This window comes from Capsella rubella, unplaced genomic scaffold, assembly GCF_000375325.1.
Source record: "Capsella rubella cultivar Monte Gargano unplaced genomic scaffold, Caprub1_0 scaffold_2, whole genome shotgun sequence".
Lineage (NCBI taxonomy): Eukaryota > Viridiplantae > Streptophyta > Magnoliopsida > Brassicales > Brassicaceae > Capsella > Capsella rubella.
In genome coordinates, this window is record NW_006238922.1 from 970,991 (window position 1) to 986,193 (window position 15,203).

Here is a 15,203-nt window from a genome sequence, read left to right on the forward strand (position 1 = left end):
CAGCACCTCCAACTTTGAAGGGTGGGTAAATTTTCAAAGAGATTTCCCAATTTGACTTATATTTTCAACTTTGAATAGTTTGATGATAAGTAAAAGTGAAGATGCAAAACTCAAGCAATCTATTGATATTAAATAAAAAGTTTAAGCTAAGATTAGCAAGGTCTCATATCTATTAAACTATTGCTAAGAAATTCTTATTGTATTTTTTTAATGGTTTATCATCATTTTCAAAACTTTCATATCTAAAGTGATTATCTTGGATCAAAAATATAGTTATGAAATTTTGACATAATATAGATCATATAGTTTAGTGATGCAATTAATTAGATATAAGTTACCCAAGGTATAAACCAATGGCGACAAAGTGATGCAAAAAGGAAAACACAATAATAATTGTAACTCTTATATTTCAACTATATTAAAAGTGATGCAAATAAATGTATATATGTTAAACACGTCTGAAAATATATACAACACTTGTGTCTTTGGCCAAACCACATGATTTTTTTTTATATATATTTATATGAATAGCATATAATATCTTATCACGATCATGTCAGACTATCCAACAATGGTGATTCGTGAAGATAAATGAACTTCAATCACGACAAAACAAAACAAAAACATATTAAATTTTGATTTTTTTTTCTCTTTAATATTAATTTGATCAACCACGTGAAATGATCTTCAATGCACTTTGTTTTCTAAGTAAGCTAAAAGTTATTCACCTTAGCAGGAAACTAATTAAACCAAACCTAATAATTAATTAAGTTTGATTCCTATTTAGTTTTCTTTAATTAGTCTTTGCTTTTTGCCTGATCTTTTTCATACCTTTTAATTCAATTAAAATGGGAAAACAAGATCTGAAAAAAAAAATCACAAGAAAAAACAAGACAAGATCTCAAAATTCTTAAATAATTAAAAATCGACAAAATCTATAATATTTTGATGGACGTGGGAAAACAAGATCCACATGCATGTAAAAGACCCATTCTGTCTCATGGGAATTAAAGAGACGTGCTCTTCTGAAAATTATCCAACAAATTTTAACACATCTTTCCTACTACTGAGGTATTTTTTTCTTTCACACATAGTATTGTTTGTATATACTCCATCAAAGAACCTTCCTAAAGACTATTAGAAATGACTCAATAAAGATGATATACGTACTTGAGAAGTTGATATAGGTGAGAATGTCTAAAAAAAGGTATTAAATATGCATGATATATAGAAGTGAGTTATATCATAATTAGAAGATAACAATACATTTAGTATCATACTATAGATTAGCTGGAGACATTATGTATGTGTAACAGTTTAAGTTGTATTCTCATCCAATCATTTTCAAATAACGTATAGAGAAGATCTGATTTGTATCGTATTCACGACACTTGCAAAGCAAATAAATTTAATCAACTATGTAAATCCAATATAAGCTGGCCGTATATAATTGTTTTATATGAAATGCCAATGAATCTTGGTAGAATATATATATAGTAATCGAAGAGTAGACATGGATCTGACTCAGACGAACACGTTTTATATTCATATCCTTTAATTTGTCGTCATAAGGTAGTTGTCATTTGGTTCACTCCGAGGAACAACTTCCACTTTTTTCTTTATAATATAGTTTTAAACTAAAAAATCTTAAAGATGTTTTCATAAGTGTTTTTTTATAATTTTACTCTCTGTTTCTTAAAATACATGTCAATTTACTAAATCAAAAATGGCAATATAACTCATGTCACCATCGTCAAATTTAATAAAAAATTATGATGAATAATAATACTGTATATCAAATTAAAATAATTCTTTTTTTTTGGTAAAAAATTAAAATAATTCTTCTAATCACCAACTTCCCGTTTCCGGAAATAATTCTCTACGTTATGTAGTTTTCGGGTTTTGTTAATCTCCAAGCCGCTCTAACCCAACTGGGCTATGAGAGCTGCTTCAAGCCGGTCAGACTATGCAAAGATCTAACATCTTTTCGACGGATACATTCTCTTCTTCTTAGTTAACTCAGCAAGTTTCTTGATCTGATCACGAGGCTCCGCTTTCATTTCCTCCTAACTCATGAAAAGAACATGGTTGGGGTGTTCTAACCTTCCTCTCCAATAGCTCAGGAACTTCCCAACAAAGTCCATAATAGATAATACAAATGATTTGTATAAAGACTAGAGAATGCTTCTGTCTAGTTCTGTTTTATGCATATCACACACAAAAAACCACCACGAGATCAATGTGTCCTTCACGTTCCTACACATGTAATTATGTAAACAATCTTGCGAGGAGACTCCTTGAGTGTCTCTTGTCTAGTGTGAAGTGGCATGTGAGTCGAGAAGAGCCTTGATATCTCAATGTATATATCATTTTCTAAGAATGGGATAACGCAATTAAATAAATAAATAACGGATGTTCACATGTCAACTTCAAATAGTTCTCAAAAAACAGAAGAAGAACATATTAAGCAAATGGGAGAAATGTTGTCTTAACATTACAAACAAGAAATGATGAAAGAATGCCTTTTTTTTTTTACTTCTTTTTCATTATTAGCATTCGAAATAACTAACAAGTTAAACAAAGTGACAACAATGAAACCTTCAAAAAAAAAAGAGAGAGACGACAAAATGCGCTTTACCTCTAGTTTAACCGGTCTAAACAAAGACCGATTAAACCAATTTGCAGTGTTCCTCAACGGAGAAAATTTTGTATGGCTCTGAAGTAAACTAACATGTCGGACTTGGCCCTTTATCTCCACCGGACGATAGCTGATCCCCACGTCAAACCGGCTCCAAAACCGGATGTGGCTATGGTATGTCCTGGTTTAACTTTTCCGCTTCTCACCGCCTCATCAAGAGCTAGAGGAATCGAAGCAGCGCTCGTGTTACCGTAGTTAGCCAAATTCGATATTACTCGCTCTGGTGGAAACTGCAGCCTTGTAGCCACAGAGTCTATTATTCTCTGGTTCGCCTGCAAATATATTTCAAAAACTTTCCTTTTAACCATTTTTGCAGAAGAAAAGTTTGAAACTTTCGTTATTTAACTCTAACTTCAGGACCATTATTAATGGAAACCGAATCAACCAGAAGTATACATATCAGAATTTGTTCTTTTTACTATTTTTACCAGTTTTTTGGTACTAAAACTTCGTTTTGTTTGAGCTCAAAGCTCGTATCCATATTCAATGGAAACTGAATTCATTTTCCCCATTAAAGCTTGAATTCATATCTACTATCGATGAAACTTGAATTAATGAAGATTTTGATAAGAAGATAACCTGATGGAGGAGGAGCCAGTCGATGGCAGAAGCAGGAAGACCGGCTTTTTGTAAAGCAGACTCAATAGATTGAGGAACACTTTTCACAGCAAAGCGAAAGACCTCTTTTCCATTCATCTGAATACACGAATAAGAAGACTGTTTTGGTGGAAAGTCTCCAAAGACCGAGCCATTGGAGCTGGTTTCACCATCAATTTGGGATTCTTTAACAGAAGCATTCAAATGTCTGCAAAATAGAGAATCTTACTGTGGGTTCTTAGGGTAAAGAATGAGAAGATGGATCTTAGGCCAAAGAAATGGAATCTAAATACCTTCGGCCGTCCCCATCGCTGTGCACATCAAAACTGAACAAACCATCATCTTCAATATCACAAGCCTGCACAAAATGAAAGGACATTTTTAAAAAAAAAAACAAAAATTGATCTCTTAAGCCACGGTTTGATATGCAATGTGGCAAGCACTCGTCTTATGATTATGTTACTTGTGATAATTTACTAAAGGCTAAACTCTGTTTCAGAAATTCAATCAACCTTATATAAGAACTTTGAATATAACGAGTGCACAACATTGTCCAAGGCTTCATAAAGCACAGTACCTGGACAACCACAGCACCAGCAGCGTCCCCAAATAGAATGCAAGTCCCTCTATCCGTCCAATCAACAAACCGAGATAAAGTATCAGCCCCAATCACTAAAACATTCTTAAAACCGCCTCCTGAAAAAAACAGAAAGGGACAAGATTATACACTTGTCTTATTCATTACTCATCAATTTTTCATCTTGTTTGACTTTTACCCCTTATATGACAAGCAGCTGAAACTAGACCCAAAACAAATCCACTACAAGCAGCTGTGATATCATAAGACAACGGGTTCTTTGTGCAACCAAGTGCTTTTTGAATCTGTCGTAAATAAAAAATTATCAGAAATCAAACTATGGGAAGTCTTACTCAATCGAAGAAAGTTTTAGATTTCAAGGTCAATAAATACCTGTGGAGCAGCACCAAATAGATCATCAGGAGTGGAAGTGCACATCAAGACTAAGTCAATATCTTCAGGAACAACCTCTGCCATTTCAAGGGCTTTGGTCGCTGCTTCTACTGCTAAGCCAACCAAGCTATCTTTGCCTTCAATCATAGTTTTACATATTAATGTCACTCTACACATCACTGAATAGTACCCCTAACTTATCATAGCGGAACAAACCAATGTTATACGTTACCTGACACAACTCGACGATTGCGAATACCAGTACGAGTAGCTATCCATTCATCATTAGTGTCGACTATTTTTGCAAGATCATCATTAGATATCAATAGACTTGGAACCGCTGATCCACAGCCAATCAATTTGCAGCCACTCGGCACTAACCTTTAAGTAAAAAAGAACCCAAAGGAATCATAAATCAGAGACCATTTAAATGCATTCTTGAAAAGCAAACTTGTCTTCAAGATCATCTTAAAGCTAACTTAAGCTAAGACTCAACAACAATCATGAACCAGAGACTATCTAAATGCATTCTACAAAAGCAATTTAAGATCTTTACAGAGCTCAAGCTAAGACTCTGCAATACTCAATCTTCCTAACCTCAGAACAATCTTTATCCCAATAGCAAAAGAACGATCTCAAATCAATGAAATATTAAAGAATCTAACACGAGAGGAGATAAAGATGTGATCTTTATTCACCTGGGTCGTTGATATTGAGAAGGAGACGGCGAAGCATGTTTATCAACGCCATCGACGGAGCTGACGGTAGAACACAAAACCCTTTTAGAGAATCGAGTCGAAACGCAAAACCCAGATCGAGAAACTCTAATCGGAACATGGACTCTGCTTCGTAGGTTAGGAATCGAAGGATGAGTGAAGAACCCAGATGCATTCGCCATTTTAATCAGAGGAATCGAAGAACAACGAAACGAGATTGTTCAATGTTTCGAATCGAAAGGATCTTTCTTTCTTATCTCTCAGCTCGAATTTAGCGTAATGCCAGAGATTGCATCACCGAATGACAAAAATTCGAATTTTTAGCTTTTTGGTATTTGCGTCTATGTGTGTGTGAGAGAGAGAGAGAAGAGGAGAGTGTGTAAAGAAAAATCAAATCTTCGGAAGTACCGAAGCGAAGAAGAGAGGAGGAGACAGGAGAGGAGAGTGTGACAGCTCAGTTTTGAGGAGATTCCAATGCCATTCAATATTACTTCAGCTTCTCCCTTTTTGGCCTTTGTTTTGTGATTTGTGTTTTTTTTTTTTCTCTAAAACAAATTTATTCACATAATTAACATGAAACACAATTAACTATTGATTATACACTTAACAACCAATTCATGTGGTTAATTATAACATCATAAAATAAAAAAAAATTATGAACTGCTCTATTTCATTGATAATGAAAGGTAAAGTTAGTAATTTTATGTTAAACCAATGACATGTTATTGAATAAAAATGTAACAGGTCCAAAGTAAATAAGTTGAAGTTACTTTCGATTGTAATGGTTTTTGAAATTTTTTTGATGTTTTATTTCAATTTTGAAGACAAGGTTTGTAAAACCGTTTCTTCGAATCAGTTTTGATATAAATTTTGTGTTATATTTATATGCGAAAACACCAGATTTACTAAAATATTAAGTGCTTTTATCTTACATTTATTCGCAAAATTGACGATCGAAAATAATTAACAATAAGTATATGATTTACACCTAGTTATGTGGTATATTGAAACATCAAAAAAAAAATATATACATATATTTATGATAAACAAAAATTATGTCCATTTTATACATGTATTCAGTAATTCCTTGCTAATATGTGTTACATACTTTTAAAAGTAGAAAACGCATCTTATCGAGTAATTTAGTTTTTCAAATTTCATGGGTTTTGATTAAATAAAGATAAAAGCGCATGTGTTACTATGAATATATGGGACATAAACAAAAAGGTGGTTGAGTACTGTACCGGTCATATATTAGTAGGTGTTGGGTGAACAACTTGAAGAAAAATAAGTAATTAAACCAAATCCATTTTTTAATTTAACTGATGTGATAAGAAGAAGAGTTAGATTATATCAAAACCACTTTCAAAAATAAAATATTATTGAAGTGATTAAAATTCAAGGGAACAAAATTTATTGCCAAAAAAATGCAAACGTATAAATGTTGTTGGTTGTGGACAGTCTTCTTAATAAACAGAAGCTCTCATAGTTTGGTGGCTAAGAGTCTAAGACCATGGACATTGGTGTTAATAACCAAAGTCCTACATATTTTTCATATTAAAAATAAATCAAAACAAAAAAGAAAAGGGTGGGTCGTCAACAAAAACGGGACGTCCCGCGCTTCCTTCTTTCACTAATCGCGGTGGCGGCCCGCGATTGGTTACATTCTTTTTTTTTCTTTTTTTAATTCAAAAGTTTTGAAAAAAAAAAATTTTGGGGGACAACCACAACCGATACACATGCCCTAAGACTGAGACATGTACAAGCTTATGAGGTAAACTTTGGCACTAAAACTCTTCGGATAGAGAGAAGACCATGATATCATGGTTAGGAACAGAGTAGCTACAAACCACATTCAAACACACAAATCTTTATATTATGCACACAATAGAAATTGTACCTAATCTGACTAGCTAGAATCAGACTCACACTTTGCATCTTCTTTACCAGTTGTGTTATCAAAATCCTACTTTAGTTAAGCCAATGTTTCTTTCTTGGATTTATCACAATACTTTACAAAAATAGGATAGTTGATTTTTGTGAATATATGATTGTCACAATGTTATAAGGATTCAAATCATCATTAGTTTCAACAATTTTTTTGCAATATTATTAGAAATCATATTCACATAATGCAATACATAGTATTATAATAAAAAGATAGAAAGTTTTGATTTGGAACAAATTAACCCGAACGATCGACGACATTATGAACCTCCCTTAGTAAATAAGCATGGGTCTCCTTCTCCTAGAATCGATCCTCCTATAATTAAATCTAACACAGACAAAAAGAATTGAGAGGCATTACATATGGAAGCAGTTAGAATCCTTGAAAATCAAATAAGAGAAGATAAATAAATGTTAGACCTTTTTGCATGAAGATAAGAATCGTATTTTGGTAGCTTCGTCTTCCCATTGCACACCTTTAATCCATCGTGGAGATGTGTAGCGTATGATGCATCCATTTTCACCTTGCTTGCCACTTTGGGAATCAAGTGGAAGCTTTTTCAGACTTGGACAATTCCTTACTTCGATTTTCTCTAGGCATGGAAATGGTAGAGGACTCCAATATATATTCTTCAGCTGTGGTAGATTACCTAAATAAACTTCATTCAGCTTTTGGAAAGGAATATTCACCGATTCTTCCCATTCACAAGCTTTCTCTCTGTTTATTATATCTTCCATGTCTTTTGCATCCCGAACATTAAGAACTCTAAGATTTGGAGCGAACATCAGAAACGTCAATTCCTTCAAGCTATCACAATCTGTTATATACACTCTGACAAGGCTCAAGAAGCTGCATATTCTTCCGATCTTTATCTCAGGGATACGGCACCTCACAATACTGAATTCCCGAAGCTTGTCAATAGATCCTGAAAGTGATATCCCAGTTGATTCAAGATTTCTATTTGGTGATGATACAACTTCATCCCAGATCACTAGAGATCGTGTAATACTCTTCAGCCTAGGAGAGCTCAAAAAACGTTCCAGACTTGGAGTAACATTGAAAATTATGGTTAAAATTTCTAAATGTTCCAAAGTTTCCAACTCCTTCACTGTGTCGAGATCCCATGGTAAATGAGTTCCACTTAATTTCAAAACTTTCAAACTACACAGATCTGATATCCCAACAATACTTTCAAGCTTTGATGTATACTCCAAATCCAAGTGAATTAGTTTTTTCAACGCTTGTAGTACCTTCTTTGGCAAACAGCGTATACTGGTTTCTGTCAAGTTGAGATATTGCAAGGAAACTAGATTTGATATTCCTTCTGGCAATTCAGAGAGACTTCGATTACGCGATAGATCCAAAACAACTAGCTTTGGCATGTAATTGAAGAATTCACTCGAGATTTCCAATCCACTCGAGATCTTTTTCAATCCAATCGAGATCACTAACAGTTCTATCATCTTTTCCCAATCTCTCCAGTTTCCTCTTTCATATCCTCCCACTCTCAGGAGCAAAGTTGTGAGTTCCATACATTCAGGGCTGCCATCGAGATGAATCTTTTTATCCATTAACGACATTCTTCTCACAACGTTCCAATTCTTAACCTTTGGAATTTCAAGTAACCCAACACCTGCACTCACAACGAATGCCTCTTTTTGTATTCCCAGTTCAGAAGCGATCCATAAGGCCATTTCACGAACAACATCGTGCATAAACACAAAAGCTTCTCCATCGTAAGCAACCCCCTCCATTAACAATGATGCGCGGGCAAGACTACCAATAATCTCATAACCCTTGTCCTCAGCCCTTTCTATACTTTCACTTCCATCTATGAATTCCTCGCATATCCAGTACTCTATCAATTCTTTTTTCCGAATTACAGCATCTTCTGGAAATAACGCGCAATATAGCAAACACGATTTGACATGGTCCCCTTTAAGGCTATCATAGCTAAATTTCAAAAGCGGAAGGACCTTATCCTCCATGCCATCAAACTCTGCAGCGTATGAATTCAAAACATTTATAGCGTTACGCCATTCTTCTACTGTCTCCTTGCATGACATAGTCTCCCCTATGATGTTGAGAGCCAATGGTAGGCCACAACATTTTTTAACAACTTTACTTGCAAGTTCGAGGATTCCCGGATTGCTTCCAAGTGTTGTTTCTCCAACCTTCTTTTGGAACAAATCAAATGCTTCATTTTCCTCCAAACATCGAACTTCCATAAGTTTTTCAACCGCCATGCGCCTACATACTTCCTGAGAACGAGTCGTAAATGCCAATTTACATCCTTTTTGTGATCTTGGATCCGGAACTCCGATCTCAGTTAAATCCACCTTCTTCCATACGTCATCTAAAAACAACACGAATCTCTTTTCCTTTAAGAAATTGTGTAAACAAACCTCCTTTTGACTTTTATCCTTTTGTTTCCACTCCTCTCTATTAAGACCAACTTCATGAGCGATATCATCTTGAATCTTCTCCATCTGTGAGTCTCTTGACACCACAACCAAAATAACGTGCTCAAATCCCCGTCTATCGTTACTGAATTTATTGTAGATCTGTTTGAGAAGAGTTGTCTTCCCTACACCGCCCATACCGTAGAAACCCATAACACCAACTCCATCTTCTATGAGATGATTCCATGCCTTCTCGAGCATTTTTTCTTGACCAACAATTGTCGGTTGAAGAGGTAGCTCCTTCACCTCATGTGTTACAGCAATCACTTCAAAATCTTCATTTTTGAGTTTCTCAACTTTTTTCAACGTCAAGAAAACACTTTCCCCGTAACGGTATCTCGATATAAAACTTTGACGTTCAATATTTCTATCATTAACTATACCATTGACTTTATCTGCGATAGTCTCAATTGTATTAAGCCATACCTGGAACTTTTCAAGCATTAGTGGACTTATATCCTCCTCTCTTTTGCGCCTTCTTAACAAATCATCCCGTTTAGCCTTGAGTTCTTCCATGGTTGCCTCCAAATCCACGAGATTATTGACGAGATTATGAGTATAACCTCTTTTCTCAACTAGCCATTCAAAGACTTTCTGCACCGGTTCATCCAAACTTAATGAGGCGGAGAAGCAATTCCCCATTTACAGAAAAAAAGAGAGATCTGCAATTTGAAATTTACTAGTGAATTTCTTAGCAAGAAAAACAGAGAGGATGCAGAGAATAATTGAAGATAGAGAGAATACATAGAATAATTTTGAAGACGTTCTTTTTAGTCCACAAGAAGTAAGATAATGCTCGATCGAGTGAGTCCAAAGATATTTGTTTTTCAATTTGCATGGTTGAAAAATCATCCTTTGGAAAAATCAATTCGTTTTTTTTTTTGCAAAGAAAATTGTGGTTGGTTAGATAATATTAATCATGGCTGACCGAAGAAGACTTGACTCAAGTCCTCTAAGTTAGTGAAGTTCACGATGTTGAAGAAGAGCATCACAAATTCACAATCACACTTATTTACTAAAGCCTATGCTTCACTGTTCCTATAAAGATTAGCCAAGACTTAACAATAATCAATCTTTCTAGTCTAAGCAAGTTTTGTCTAGGGTTTTGAGTAATGTACCATTCTTTATATCGAGTCAGGTTTTACATTCTGTGACCTAAACAAGTGAATGTACGAGTCAAGTGTCTTTCTTAAGTTTTGTTTTGTGATCTTCGCTGTGAAAGTGATGGTATAGCCTGAGAGTCTGAGACCATGATAACAACACTGCGACCTCGATATAGAGCTCGATCTTCTCCATTGCACAAGTTAATACCCAGTTCCAAGCATGAAGACTATGAGGCTATGAACAAGTGTCTGTTATCTACTTCTCTGAATAATTAAAAGAAAATCACTTTTATTATATACTTGGTTATTTAATCTGCCATAATTAGAAAATGGATAAAATATTGAATTAAGAAAATATACAATTATATTTCAAATTAAGTAAGGTCTTTCTCATTTTCTTTCCACTTTTTACTCCTTTTTGTTGAATTAAGATTTTTAAAACATTTCTTATTCAATCTTTTTAACCAGAAATAATATTTGAAATATTTTCACTCTTTGTGATTTGTGTCACTTTAAAATTTATTATTAGTAAACCAAAAATTAACTTTAAAATTGCCCGAAATTTCAACTTAACTAACAGCGTTCAAGTATTCAACAATTCTTAAATCTTAACTGTGACTGTGGTATTTTGAGGAATTCTGCAACATTAAGTTGAACATTTGAAAGTAATCAATTATTTATAATTTTGAAAATTATTATTAGTACACCAAAAACTCTGAATGTAAAATCCCGAAATTACCTAAACCGAAAGTGTTTTAAGTGTTCTTTGATCGGTCACCTGAGAATCTATAAAATCACAATCACACACACTTCTTATCAGTACAGGAAAATCATTTTAACTTGGAATACATCACAAAGATACAAACTCTAATTAGTTTGGTGTGTTAACACGAACCAGTTTTATATTGCCACCTTATTAGTTATTCTTTCTCCTTCTCCACCAACACACAAAGTGAAGCATCAAGCAGTATGAGCAATCATCAAACTGTCAGATTCCTTTTCTCTCGTTTTCCATATTTCCCTTCACTTTCTTTATGATGAGTTCTCTCCAAATTATAGTGATTTGAATTGTCTTGATCAAGCAGGTGTTGAGGCAATTAGAGCCATGGTGTGAGCTCAAAGATAAAGTGGTTCTTGTGACAGGAGCTTCCTCTGGTATAGGAAGAGAGATCTGTCTTGATCTTGGCAAAGCTGGTTGTAAGATTATCGCAGCAGCTCGTCGTGTTGATCGTCTCAACTCTCTCTGCTCTGAAATCAATAGCTTCGGTTCAACCGGGATCCAAGCCGCAGCACTTGAGTTAGACGTTTCATCGGACGGAGCAACCGTTCAGAAAGCGGTTAAACAGGCTTGGGAATTCAGTATTCCCTTGCTAATATGTGTTACATACTTATAAAAGTAGAAAACGCATATTATCAAGTAATTTAGTTTTTCAAATTTCATGGTTTTGATTAAATAAAGATAAAAGTGCATGTGTTACTATAATACATATGGAAGATAAGAGAAGATAAATAAATGTTAGACCTCTTTGCATGAAGATAAAAATCGTCTTTTGGTAGCTTCGTCTTCCCATTGCACACCTTTAATCCATCGTGGAGATCCGTAACCTATGATGCATCCATTTTCACCTTGCTTGCCACTTTGGGAATCAAGTGGAAGCTTTTTCAGATTTGGACAATTCCTTACATCGATTCTCTCTAGACATGGAAAGGGTAGAGGACTCCAATATATATTCTTCAGCTGTGGTAGATTACCTAAATAAAGAACATTCAGCTTTTCGAAAGGAATATTCACCGATTCTTCACATTCACAAGCTTTCTCTCTGTTTATTATATCTTCCATGTCTTTTGCACCCCAAATATCAAGAACTCTAAGATTTGGAGCGAACATCAGAAACGTCAATTCATTCAAGCTATCACAATCTATTATATACACTCTGACAAGGCTCAAGAAGCTGCATATTCTTCCGATCTTTATCTCAGGGATACGGCACTTCTCAATACCGAATTCCCGAAACTTGTCCATAGATCCTGAAAGTGATATTCCAGTTGATTCATGATTTCTATTTGGTGATGATACAAATTCTTCAGAGATCACTAGAGATCTTGTAATACTCTTCAGCTTAGGAGAGCTCAAAAAACGTTCCAGACTTGGAGCAACATTGAAACTTATGGTCAAAATTTCTAAATGTTCCAAAGTTTCCAACTCCTTCACTGTGTCGAGATCCCATGGTAAATCAGATCCACGTAATTTCAAAACTTTCAAACTATACAGATCTGATATCCCAACAATACTTTTAAGCTTTGATGTATACTCCAAATCCAAGTGAATTAGTTTTTTCAACGCTTGTAGTACCTTCTTTGGCAAACAAGGTATACTGGTGAATGACAAGTTGAGATATTGCAAGGAAACTAGATTTGATATTCCTTCTGGCAATTCAGAGAGACTTCGATTACACCATAGATCCAAAACAGCTAGCTTTGGCATGTAATTGAAGAATTCACTCGAGATTCTTCCATATTCTCCCCTTCCCAGGAGCAAAGTTGTGAGTTCCATACATTCAGGACTGCCAACGAGATGAACAATCTTATTATCCCTTAATGACATCCTTCTCACAACGTTCCAATTCTTAACCTTTGGAATTTCAAGTAACCCAACACCTGCATGCACAACAAAGGCCTCTTTTTGTTTTCCCATTTCAGAAGCAATCCATAGGGCCATTTCACGAACAACATCATGCATACATACAACACCTCGTCCCCTTTCACCCCACTCCATCAACAATGATGCGCGGACAAGACTACCAATAATCTCATAACCCTCGTCTTCAGCCCTTTCTATACCTTCACTTCCATCTGTGATTTCCCCGCATATCCAGTGCTCTATCAATTCTTCTTTCACAATTCTAGCATCTTCCGGATATAATGCGCAATATAGTAAACACGATTTGACATGCTCCCCGTTAAGGCTATCGTAGCTAAATTTCAAAAGCGGAAGGACCTTATCCTCCATGCCATCAAACTCTGCAGCGTATGAATTCAAAACATTTATAGCGTTACGCCATTCTTGTACCGTCTTCTTGCATGACATGGTCTCGCCTATGATGTTGAGAGCCAATGGTAGGCCACAACATTTTTTTGCAACTGTTCTCGCAAGTTCAGGGATTCCAGGGTCGCTTCCAAGTGTTGTTTCTCCAACCTTCTTTTGGAACAAATCAAATGCATCTGTTTCGTCCAAGCATCGGACTTCCATTGGGTTTTCAACCCCCATGCGTCCACATACATCCTGAGAACGAGTGGTAAATGCCACTTTGCATCCTTTTTGTGATCTTGGATCCGGAACTCCGATCTCAGCTAATTCCACCTTCTCCCATATGTCATCTAAAAACAACACAAATTTCTTTTTCTTTAAGAAATTGAATAAATGAACCGCCTTTTGACCTTTATCTTTTTGGTTCCACTCCTCTCCACCAAGACCAACTTTTTCAGCGATACCATCTTGAATCTTCTCTATCTGCAATTCTTTAGACACCACAACCCAAATAACGTAATCAAATCCACGTCTACTCTTACTTAACTTATTGTTGATCTGTGTGAGAAGAGTTGTCTTCCCAACACCGCCCATACCGTGCATACCTATAAGACCAACTTCATCTTCCATGAGATGTTTCCATGCTTTCTTGAGCATTTTCTCTTGACCAACAATTGTCGCTTGAAGAGGTAGTTCCTCCGCCGATCGTGTTCGAGCTTGCTTAACTAGCCATCTATAGACTTCCTTCACCGGTTCATCCAAATTTATTGAGAGGGAGATACAATTCCCCATTTTGAAAAAAAGTTGAGATCTGAGCAAAAAAAAAACCAGAGAGGGTGAAGAGAATAATTGGAAGACGTTCTTTTTAGTCCACAAGAAGTAAGATAATGCTCCATCAAGTGAGTCTTGGATACCTTATATCCATGTTTGAAAAGTCACTCATCTTTTGAAAAATCAATAATTAATTTCTGTTTTTTGGTATTTTGGCTGACCGAAGAAGACTTGAGAATGAAATGTATTCACTGTTCCTATGAAATTCTAATACCGAATCCTATCTAAATTACGTGATTAAACACTTTACACGCCTAAGTTAATGATGTTGGAATCACGAAACAAGAAGATCATCACAATCACACTTATTACTACTAAAGCGTATATGTTTCACTGTTCCTATAAAGCTATTAGCTAAGACTTGACAAGAATCAATCTCTCTATAATCTAAGCCTTAATAACAAAAGAACAATCTCAGTTCAGTGAATTTAGCCTTATGTTATACTTGCTCGGCAAGTCTTGTCTAGAGTTTTCAGTAGTTTTTAGTATAAACTTTGTACGTTGTAAAGACGTCTATCAGTAGTAACTGAGAAACATACATATGTGACGACATTGAATACGAGTCTATTGTCTTCTTGATTTCGAACTTCAACGCGTTTCGTTTTGTGATCTTTGCTGTGAGAGTCACGCAATGGCCAGCGACGATCATATATAACAACACAACACCTCAACGTAAAGCTCAATTCCAAACATGAACACTAAGAGAATAAGTGCCTCTCTTAGTCAGTCTCTGATAAATTATAAAAATTTATGAAAATCTGTTTTCTAATGTACTTAATTATACGATATGCCATTAAAAATAGATAAAATATTGAATTAAGAAATTATCTTTCAAATTCAAATTAGTTAA

General features: G+C 35.2%; 3 protein-coding genes across 3 annotated transcripts; all 3 read right to left on the reverse strand.

Moving 5' to 3' along the window:
• Positions 1 to 2,437: 2,437 nt before the first annotated feature.
• LOC17894712 (3-oxoacyl-[acyl-carrier-protein] synthase III, chloroplastic) lies at positions 2,438 to 5,447 on the reverse strand. The gene is made up of 8 exons (XM_006302272.2): positions 4,964 to 5,447; positions 4,498 to 4,646; positions 4,266 to 4,402; positions 4,072 to 4,177; positions 3,873 to 3,991; positions 3,589 to 3,653; positions 3,278 to 3,503; positions 2,438 to 2,970 (listed from the first exon to the last, which is right to left on the reverse strand). The coding sequence occupies exons 1-8, from the start codon at positions 5,161 to 5,163 to the stop codon at positions 2,749 to 2,751; spliced, it is 1,224 nt and encodes a 407-aa protein (XP_006302334.1). The 5' UTR covers positions 5,164 to 5,447; the 3' UTR covers positions 2,438 to 2,748.
• Positions 5,448 to 7,029: 1,582 nt separating this feature from the next.
• LOC17894663 (probable disease resistance protein At1g63360) lies at positions 7,030 to 10,121 on the reverse strand. Its single transcript, XM_023788321.1, has 2 exons — positions 7,349 to 10,121; positions 7,030 to 7,256 (listed from the first exon to the last, which is right to left on the reverse strand). Exons 1-2 carry the CDS (start codon positions 10,031 to 10,033, stop codon positions 7,251 to 7,253), a joined length of 2,691 nt encoding a protein of 896 aa, XP_023644089.1. The 5' UTR covers positions 10,034 to 10,121; the 3' UTR covers positions 7,030 to 7,250.
• Positions 10,122 to 11,915: 1,794 nt separating this feature from the next.
• Positions 11,916 to 14,382, reverse strand: LOC17895093 (probable disease resistance protein At1g63360). Its single transcript, XM_006301089.2, has one exon. It carries the CDS (start codon positions 14,312 to 14,314, stop codon positions 12,011 to 12,013), a length of 2,304 nt encoding a protein of 767 aa, XP_006301151.1. The 5' UTR covers positions 14,315 to 14,382; the 3' UTR covers positions 11,916 to 12,010.
• Between the last annotated feature and the right edge of the window lie 821 nt (positions 14,383 to 15,203).